Below are 10610 nucleotides of genomic sequence, written 5' to 3' on the forward strand. Positions count from 1 at the left end.
CTTTCCACCGAGAATCTAAAATACATACAACCCTGAAGCGTGCGTAGCTGTTGCTGGCACGAGAGAGAGGCACAAGCCGCGCGGAGAATGCGGAGGAGCGCTGTGGTATTTCACAGCCCCTCTCCCCATTCTCCGCGCGGCTTCGCCGCTGGTTAATTTATACCGTCAGCTACACAGGATAAGAGCCCTCTAAAGTAAGTGACAAGACATTTGGCTATTATTTGGTGATTTGTCAATACCCGCGGGCATTTAACTTAAAAGTTTCCCAAATACATCTCCGATTTCAAAGGTGATCACCATAATTATTTAAAGCCTTACGTTCAACAGAGGAAAATATTTGCTTTTATCCTTTATCTTCTTTGTAAAATTTAATCGGTTTTTTATTTTAAAATAAGCTATTTTTCTTTTTTCTCTATTGTCTATGCAACTTGCGAGTCAATTGACTCTGAATTTAATTTCTACCTGTACAGGTACCTGTAAATGGCCAACTGGTTGCCTTCTGCCAGTTGGGGTTCTTAATAATGTTTCTGTTAACTTTGAATTGTTTCTTTCACATTGTTAAAAGTGGGGTGCCTGTAAACTAGCTTGATAGCTACGTGCACCTGCACCATAAACAAAGCATTCACATTTTTTTTACATTTTACATTTTACAGGGGAAATAAGTCTGCTGCAGTGTGCGTTTACTGTAGGGCCATTTCCGGCCTATTTTCATTAATTCCCGATCAAAAAGGACCGAGAAAACGTAAGAGTGATTGCAACTGATGAAATGATGTACAAACCTCTTCAAAGGACCACACAAATGTATTTCTGTAATATTGGAAGGAATCAATGACGCAGACTCAAAAATGCAAATATCAACGAAATCGCATCTGAACAGCAGATGCAGGTGAAAGCACTTGTGACGAACTTACATAATTTTCTGAAATGTGATCTCAGAGTCAATGTGATCACGAAAAAAGATATGAACTAGTAACACATTTCTTTGAGACTAGCTAGCGGATATTTCGACGCTTTATTAAGAATTGAAATCTGATCCTTTTTTTTTTTCAAAAAAATCATATTTCAATTCTAAATTCTTAATAACGTTCTCTCGTACGGTACGAGAGAATACAATGCTATACTAGTATACGACAGTTTAAGGACTGAAAATACATTTAGTGGTCTTCTGATCTTGTTATTATATGCTTCCGTGTTTAGGTCGTTTCGAGGCAACCGTGAAAGTTAGAGATCAAGCTTATCGGATTTATTGCTAGGGTCTGTTCATTGTATTAGCTATGGCCACCATATATGCATATCTCTTCCCAAACTCTTTCTCGTATGTTCTTACCTGTGTCCGGTAAAAAAACAGTAATAAACAAGAACTTTGATAGAAGAATGTAGAAGGTAGCTTGCATTTCAAAAACACCGCCTACAATGTTGTCGTTTTCTTTTGTGTTTTCAAGTGCGTTTTTGCGTTACTCAAAAACGTTTCTGGAAATAACGGCAACGCAAAGTGTAATAAATATGACTGATTTCACGCCATTGCTCATACTTCGTCATTATACCATCTCGTTCACGCTATATTACGCGATTCTTTAATTCGATTCGTAGGATGTTTAGGCCTCTCTAAAAACCATTTGTTAAACTGCAATACCACGCGAATTACTTTTCGGTAAAAAAAATGTAACAGTTTTGTTACAGTCGAATCACTTACTCAAAGCACAGAAATCGCGAAATTGTAAAACTTGAACCACACCTGTATCATTAAAAGTTCAACATGCAATGAAGAAAGAATACTCAAAATACGTACGAAGAAAAAATATTGTTTTTAATATTTGGTCTTTGCCGTTTCAGCTGTTTAAATTTGTTAAATGCAAACGAAAACTCCAAGTTCCCATTCAGGATATCTATGAAAAAAGAAACAACATGCCTGCTCATAATTTTCATCTTTTATGTTAAAAAAAATCGATATATTATTTTCTTTTTTTCCACCCACTATGACCCAATGTACTTTCGACAAGTTTTTTTCATGATAATCAACCACATCCGATCAGTATTGATTGTAGAAACAAACCGACTTTCGCTGAAAACTCCTCATTTTCAAAGCGATTTGTAGTGTTAACGACAAGGAACTCGAATGTCTCGTTTTGAATGACTTCGATGCACAATGAAACTGTTCATGCTGTACACAACGACACGCAGATTAGACAGTTCGGGTATAATTGCGGTAATCTGCTATAGTATGAGTACACTTGGAGGTAACTTGGCCTGGGTGGCTAAATTTTGACAGCATCTCAAAACCCTCGCCAAAGTCGTTGCCGTTTACAGCGCCCGATTGCCGGGCTTACTACTACACCGCCCGATGGCTGAAATTTCTGCATCTGAAAGAGGAGTTAAGCGAGCCCAACACTTCCATGCAAAGAAGAGGAACGATCCCGCCGACTTCAAGTCGCCGTCTGTCGTCTGTGCCCTGGTGCTGGCAGATGAAGAAAGAATCACAATGTTTTTATTAAGAAAAATAACCCTTCTTTTAATAAAAACGTTAAGTCTCACCTAAACCAGAATTCAAAGAACACGCCAGACTGATAGTCAGAGCTGTAAATTTTCTTTTTTTTTTTTTAGTTTGGAAAAATTAAAAAGGAACATCACAGGATTTCAGCTTATTAAATTAAGCACATGCGATCCCACAAATGTCCGCAACGATACACGTGAAACACGTGTAATGGAGGAGTCAAAAAAAATTTATGTAGCTCGGCGTCAACTCTTGTTAACACATGTCTCACCAGGCCGTGAAGACTACATCTTTGGTGTTCTATATTTTTCTCTACTAATTAATTCTTGCGTGGTAATTTCATCTTCACAACATTGTATTATTGGACTTACCGACCGTCTGCTTCGCAAAGGATTTAACTGAGATCTACAGAGAGCTTGAACATAAACAACTGCGTCGCTGACAGTCGGATATATAAGAGAGATTTAGCATCGCGCTTCAATGAAACGGGAAATGTCGAACGGCAGGTTGTTGCTTGTCATAAACGCATCAAAATTGTCTTATTCTAACTTTTCTCTCTCGTTTTAGAAGTTGCGCGACATTTGTAGATAACAGGTAAAAAAGGGAGCTAAAATCAGACCAGTTTCTTTGATTTTTGGCAAAACGCAAATTTCAGTTTCACGTTTGCCGTCTGCCGTACACACAAAGCGAAATCTAATTCACGATTTGCGATGCCTTTTTTTCGCGTCGCGTTGTTTGGTTGAGTTACAAAGCGGAGATTTCTTGTCTTGTCTTTGTAGAGTTTTTTTCAGCTCTTGTATCTTGTGTTTTAAGGGGTTTGGTTTTTCACTGGGCCATCTTTCAGGAAAACTGCACAACAGACGAAACATAGTAGCTGAAAAAGAGACAATAGCGGGTGACAAGCACACTTGGGTCTTAAAGGTAAACATCATTCATTGCAACTGTCAGTCGCTAATATTTCTTCGATTTCGGTTGCTTTCTGTTGCAAATTCAAAATGCTGGGGGCAACATCCATCTTTTTAAAGTTCGTCGTAGGATTATTAGAATCGAACAGCTCATTTGATTCGATCCAACAGTCGGCAGCTTGATCTTGCATCGCTGTGCCTTTTTGGGCCGAATCCTCGAACACCTTTCCAGGATTTTGGTCTGCTTCTACATCGGACGCCATGGCGAAATTGCGAACAGCATCGATATTTTCTCTGTGGTCCTCACTTTTCGGCAAAGCGTCTAAATTCGTCGCCTCGGTGACTTCTTTTGCCATAGGATCGCCATCCGCCTTGCTCGTTTTATCATCGTTTACTTTATAGCTGTAAACTTCAACAGTAACCGAATGAGCATTTGGCGATCTCGCAGTCTCGGACGCAAGATCATCGTCCGTGTTTGCTATTGGATTGAAGTGACTTTCGTCGTCAGTGTCTTCTCGCTTCTCCTCAATCGCAGCTACGAATTCAAGACTTTCCTCAGTATTCTCATCATTCTCCATCTCCGCACCGACGTTCGACGCACCCGCGAGCGATTGTAACTCTTCTGCATTCATTCGCTGTCGCCGCCGAAGCTGAGGATGAAAAAGAAGTGGATTTTGAAGCTGATCTTGGGCCCCCTGGAATTTTTCCACCGCGCAACTTGGGTCTCTGTCATCAACATTATAAACTCGCAACTCTCCGACATCTCGCAGAAGACACAAAGTCGATTCAGAAACCATGTAGATTCTTGGCTGCAAACAAATTGTTTCTTGAGAAGGAGACGAATTTATAATAACAGCATGCGAGGGACTGCAGCCCATAATCACCGATCGCGATATACAAATGAAACGTTTTATACGAAAATATATCAAGCCATCGAATGCGAATAACACGCCAGTGTGTAACTTTTGTCGATGGAAGTCGCTTTTTAGAAAGCCTCCTTACTTTACACCCCTGCCAATCAAGAGCGAATTTTATGACACATTATCGACTCAAATTAATATTCTGCTCTTTATTCCAACCAAATAAAGCTTCAGCCAGCTGTCGAGTTTTTAACTTGACAATAAGAGGAAATGGTTGCTTTTCACAACAGGGTGACTGGATTAATGTGAAACAAAGCCTTTTTAACGACGCCAAAAGAAACTAATAAAAATGTCTTTCAGATCATGGAGTGAAACCCGCGCTACCTGTAAAGTCGACCAAAAAGTACTTCAACAGCGAGGCCTCGTTTAACAGCTTTATTGAAAGGAAAAACCTTTCCTCGTTAAAAGTAACTTCAGTGATGAAGTAGCGTAAGTTCGACCCCACGTAAAATTGTTGCGGAAGTAAAATAAGCAGATATTTAGTAGTCTTTTATCATGCAAATAAAAAGCTATCTTCCATTATACTAAGAATGTCAGCTCCATAACGCAGAGACATTACTGAAAATCAATTAGTTTGAGTGAATGCAAAACAAAAGTGGTATTTGGCTGAGACACGTTTTAAACGGCAAGTTTAAACCTAGTAAGGCGAGCTCAATTGCCTAGGTGAAGCTTCCCACTCTGCTCGAATTGGAAACTTCTAGAAAGTTCGCGAATTAATGCATATGCATACTGAGGATTGAAGACAAACTTGAATTCGGCTTCAATTAATAATGCCATCTGTACAAACATTACATCGAGGGTATGCTATTCAAGAATAAATAATATCGGAAGAAGAGAATTGAACACATGCAAATCAAAGAGGATATGGATGGGGTTAACTGATAGATAAGGTTCCGCCAAAATTTTAACTGTTAGCTGAGAAACGACGTGTTTTTAACTGATAGCTGAGAATTGTTGATTTGTTTTTTAACTGTTCGCTGACAAATGGCCAAAAATTTAACTGACAGCTGAAAAATAGGCGAGAATTTAGCTGATACATGAGATTCCAGCACCCTCATCCTGACTCTCGTAACAAACTTTAAGGTTATTTTTGCCGCATAAATACGACGCAATTTTGCACGCGCGTTCAACGCATCGTGCTGTCTTCGACCGTCTACCACGGCAGGGTATACATGTATACCTACGTGTACATTACGTAACGAGCAGTTTTTTATCGGGTTTAAAAACAGTCGGCTTCGCCTCGTGTTTTTAGACCCGACAAAACACGTGCTGCAAGTTTTTTGAAGAGCTTCAAAAACATTCCGGAAAAACTGTGTCCCCCGGATTCATATTGTAAGAGAAGCACATTACCATACAAGAAAAACAAGTCGGGCCTCATTACTGTTCTTTATATAATTCTAATTAGGAGTGTTTTATCCGGTTAAAAGTTCATGCAAGTGACATTTTATCACTGTTTTGATAGGCTATTAGGCTCGTGAATTATTAATGTTACTGAAATTTAAATAACTACAAAAACACTTCTTAACGATTGAATTTACCCGCAGTCATAAAATTGTTTTCTTCGTCGCTTTGACTAATTGTAACGCTCACAAAATACGTACTAAAAACATGAGATTTATTCCAGTAATCGCATCTCGGCATTTACACGCGTAATTCATTTCATTGGTATAGCGCACATTTTTTAAATTTCTAAGACTGGTACGTTCACAACTGCAAATGTGAATACTCTAATTCAATTTAATGGCTGTTTTCCAGCTACGAAACTAAATACAAAAACTCTATGTGAATAAAGGGAACACCTGGAGCGTTCACCATTTGAATGAAAATTTCGGTGAGAATGTTTCCACAAATGGTACTGCATGTTCTGTACTTAGAAAAAGAAATGGGAATGGGCCGTATCATTTGCCAGAAAAACAGGTTGTTCCGGTTGAAAAACAAATGAAACGGTCTATTTTCTCTGGCAATTGTAATTGTGGGCAAATGGTACAGAAATTTCCGGGCATTCCGGTCAAAGCGAGAAAAAGGGAATACCTCGAAAGGTATTACCTTTTTTTCGAAAACAATCCACCGGGATGAACCGTTCCATTTGAATTCTCTCCGGAATTTCCGAAAATTCCATTCAAATGGTAAGCGCTCCTGGAGTCTTAAAAGGATTCCAATTTCATATTTACTTTTCCATATATTAAACACGAAGGCGCACTATAAAAGGTGGAGTGTCTTAATTAAGGCGCTGTTACACTGTGCAATTCTTCGTGCAACTTGTCTCGCAACACCATTGCGAAACAAGTTGCACGAATCATTGCCCGATGTAACGTACCTTGCAACGGCCAAAAACGTTGCGAGACCAGTTGCAGAGACCAGTTGCAGAACGTAGAATTGAGTTCTACCTTAAGCAATGGTTGCAACGAATTTTTTAAGCATTGCGCAGTGTAAAATCTGTCCTCCAACTTGTGTCGCCATGGTCTGCGGCACCAGCCAATGAAAATGTTCCATGAAACGTTGCTCAGTGTAACACCCATAAAACAACTTGCTTCGTAATGTGAGAACGTTTGTAGAAATGGCGTTGCAAGACAAGTTGCACGAAAAATTGAACAGTGTAACGGCACCTTTCGGTACATGCTAATGATCGTGGATGCAACCATAGTTAATAGATGTAAGATGCAACCGAGCTCTATGTGATAATTTGTGCAATAAAAAAGCCCCTTATGGCGATGTGTCCGTAAAATGTCATGAAATGTTATCTGTCGTTCCTGTTTTAAATCTCCAGTCCCTTTTTCTCGCGCTGGAAATATCTTTTAGGGCTTCCGTATATGTGTTGCTGTTTGTTGATCACCATCTTGGATAATTAATCAGTCGCGCTTGAATGAATTCGAACAAAAGCAGGGCGTGAAGCCACCCCTGTTATAGTGCGTCTTCATGTTTAACCCTAACCCTTATTATATGGCAAGCAATTCTCCAATCTCCTCCCTTGAGTCCGCTTTTCTTTTGGTCAGCACCAAGAACACGGACTCTGGCCACTTCCAACTTATGCGAAGTCGTAGTGAAGATCTATTTTTGTAACCGTTGACAACCACTGTTGTTTCAAATTTCTGATCGTGCAAAGACGAGCCGGAAGTCCGTGATTTGCGGACTTCCTGCCTTGGAAGTGGCCAGAGTCCGGGTTCTTGGTGTTGAACAAAAGAAAAGCGGACTCTGGGTACGAGATTGGCAATTCTCAGGCTAAATGGAGCACTCTGATTGGCTAGTTTTCGCTCGGGATTTTACCATGGAAACGGTCCGTTCCGCATTCTCTCCCGGGAAATTCAAGTTGGGCGAAACACAAAAAGTTTTACAAAAAGCGGAATTTCCTTTTCTTTTATCATAACGATGCAATTATAGCAAGCGGAATTTAGTTTTTCATGTAAAAGGTTACCGTTCAAAGTTCGATAATGGACGACGAATATTACGAACATTCAACAAGCGAATAAGTGTCCGATCGCTCAAAGAAACGATGCCATATAAGAAACAACTTACTAACCTCACTTGCTCGGGACCGTACTGGGAATATTGGCCCTTGGTCGTTTTTGCACCGACCTCGCTGCGCTCAGTCCGTCCTGTCACGACATGATGATGATGATGATGATGATATTCCCCAGTACGGCCCTCGGGCGGTTAGTAAGAGGTTAGTATCGCCATGACGTCAGTACGCAAAGAGAATAAGACGCTTAAAGCCAGAACGACGACGAAGACTATGACTGAAAACACCATCTTAAGATAAAACTTCGCGCCCCGCGAGGAAAAAGAAGTATAAACGAGGTGGATACAAGGAGAAATAATTGAAAATTTCTCGTCGGCTGCATTCCTCCTTCACCTAGTTTTGAAATAAGGCCATTTTACGCCATCGTTAGGGCGAGAACATCAAAGAAATTTACTAAGATGTAACACGCACGTGCAGAGTTGTTGTTTATGTTCATTTAACTTGTTTGTGGTGTTCTCACTGTTGTCAACGTCGCCGTGGTGTTTAAACATGACGTGACGACAGTTCCGTCCGAAATAAACCCCCTTCCCCTCCCCTCCCCTCCCCTCCCCCTGCCCCCCGGGAAAATAAACTCTCTTTGGCCTCCTCAAAATATACTACAATATTCAAAAATCACGTTCTTACGCCTCGCTGTAAATACCCTTTCATAGTAACCATTTCCTATGTAAGTTGCACAGCGTCCGTGCATTAGCGTTGTCGTCTCGATTTGGACGAAGATGAATTCAACCATGTACTACATTGTGCTACATGTCTACCCGAACAATCCCACAATGCTACTCTCGCTCCAGTCTCCCCGAAATTTTTGGAGTGGCCAATTCTATGCAAATACTGTTTCGGAAACCAGAACAGACACTGCTCATGTGGGTGAAACACTCTAACAGCCTCACAAGACAACGATCAACAAATAATCGGTGTCTTCAATGTCCTGAACAGTCCTAAACGATTTTATAGATAAGAGTAAAAATATGCCCACGACACCAAGTTTTCCGTTACAAGGTTAAGTAGCTGGAAAAAAAATTTCGACACCCAAATGCGCCTACACTAGAAGACATGTCGGAAAACTCGCGATGGTTGTTCCTTCACAGAACAATAAACTTTCTTCTGCGCTTCATATACTGTTAAAAATCACTAATAGCTCCGCGGTACGACATTCATTTCACCAATGCAAGGTAATCTTAAGATTATATAACAGGACATAAGTATCATATTTTTATCTCTTCATATGAAGGTGAACCCTCCTCGGGCGACTCTTTCTTCAGTTGTACGTGACTGATCGTGTTTTCAAATTGTTTTCTACTTAACTCTGTTTCCGCAGTCTCCTCCAAACCTGGAAAATCTTGACGAATTTTTTCGAGTAGCTGATTGATAACAGTAACTGTGACCTGTTTTGGAAAAGAAGGACGGAAAGAACTATGTGAAACAATTGAAAGTTCTAGCTGCGCATCGCGAACACATTTAAAGATTACTCTTGGACTGGAAGCGAATAATTCAAAGCAATAAAAGTAAAATGTTTAGATCGATTTCCTTGGTTATACATGTATGTAAAAAATACAGAAAGTTTTGATAAAGGTGATGTTAATTTATTTTGAGTTACAAGGACTAAATGGGGTAATGGGCTAAATTTCAACATTTTCTAAGGATGTTGACGTTTTAAGAGATCAAAGTGGGAAAAAGTTGAAATTGCGGGATTTAAGTCATCTTACCGTGTCAGCTTTCTTTTCAAAGTAGTAAAGGTAGCGATTTAGGACTTCAACAAACAGCTGCACTTGAATGGTGCTATCCATACACTGGCTGGCGATTCGCACAGCCTTCTTCAAACATTCAGTGACTCGCTTACTGTCACGGCACTAAAGGAAGATCAAATCATAGAAAAACAATCATAGGAATCTAAAAGATCATGTGTAAACCCAAGGTAAAGACATTGCGTGGGGAAGGGTTTTCCAAGATTTATGGCCCATATTGGTCCAGAGGTGACTGCTCGTGTTTTAAAGTAAACGAAGTATATTTGATTTCTGGTAAAATCTAGTTTGACACAAAATTCAATTTACGCGATTGAAAAGCTCATAAATTACTTTGAGGAAAATGTCGCCTTCCAGGTAACTTTCAAATATGGCTACAACCATGCTTCCAGATTATTTTCTTGAAGGTTCTTTCAACAGCGATTCCGGGTCAAATCGTGGCTGACATAACAACGCGACTCAAAATGGATCGACCCTCCACGTACAATCATGAAGGCCTACAAACTGTAGACAACATCTCAGACTTAGAAAGACGTAACTCGAAAAAGGCGAGCCTTTCTTACTGAAAACAGGTTTGATCAAAGATGATTTAGTAGCTCTCACCTCTCCACCTTCCGCCTCTCGACTTTTTCCAGACCAAAACAGGTGTGAACATACTACTACCGCTCTGCACTGATCTGGTTTCCTGAGTAGCTTAGAAGCAGCCAGAGCGCACTGCGTGCGTAAAGGTTCGTGATTCTCCTCACCAAAACAGCTCATCTGCTCAAATGTGCCGATAATGAGGGTGATTGCGGCTAATTGGGCTTTTGAATCACTAATCTCGTCTTCGTATAGAGCAAATGCCTGGAAGAGACAGAACCAGTATAGGTGGCTTGCAGCCAATCTCTGGAGACACAGATAACAATACTGCAATGTACAATTGTTTTCGTCCACCAAAATGGCGGCGATGACGTCACGTGAAAACTACCAATATAAAAGAGACTATCAGGTGAGAGAACACATCCTCGTGCCCTATGAGGATCTTTTTCAATCTATTTT

General features: G+C 40.2%; 2 protein-coding genes across 2 annotated transcripts in view; both read right to left on the reverse strand.

Annotated features, from left to right (window-relative positions):
- Positions 1–2482: 2482 nt before the first annotated feature.
- Positions 2483–4274, reverse strand: LOC138019466 (uncharacterized). Its single transcript, XM_068866261.1, has one exon. It carries the CDS (start codon positions 4272–4274, stop codon positions 3420–3422), a length of 855 nt encoding a protein of 284 aa, XP_068722362.1. The 3' UTR covers positions 2483–3419.
- Positions 2483–10610, reverse strand: part of LOC138020988 (vacuolar protein sorting-associated protein 35-like) — a 30884-nt gene continuing 22756 nt past the window's right edge. Inside the window, 3 exon segments of the mRNA XM_068867867.1 lie at positions 2483–9215; positions 9537–9680; positions 10176–10415. Coding sequence (XP_068723968.1) covers positions 9036–9215; positions 9537–9680; positions 10176–10415 — 564 coding nt within the window. The 3' untranslated portion in view covers positions 2483–9035.

This window comes from Montipora capricornis, chromosome 10, assembly GCF_036669925.1.
Source record: "Montipora capricornis isolate CH-2021 chromosome 10, ASM3666992v2, whole genome shotgun sequence".
Lineage (NCBI taxonomy): Eukaryota > Metazoa > Cnidaria > Anthozoa > Scleractinia > Acroporidae > Montipora > Montipora capricornis.

What these genes read in the sequence shown, in the direction of transcription:
- LOC138019466 (XM_068866261.1), bottom strand. Translation starts at nt 4,274, where the DNA reads ATGGGCTGCAGTCCCTCGCATGCTGTTATTATAAATTCGTCTCCTTCT.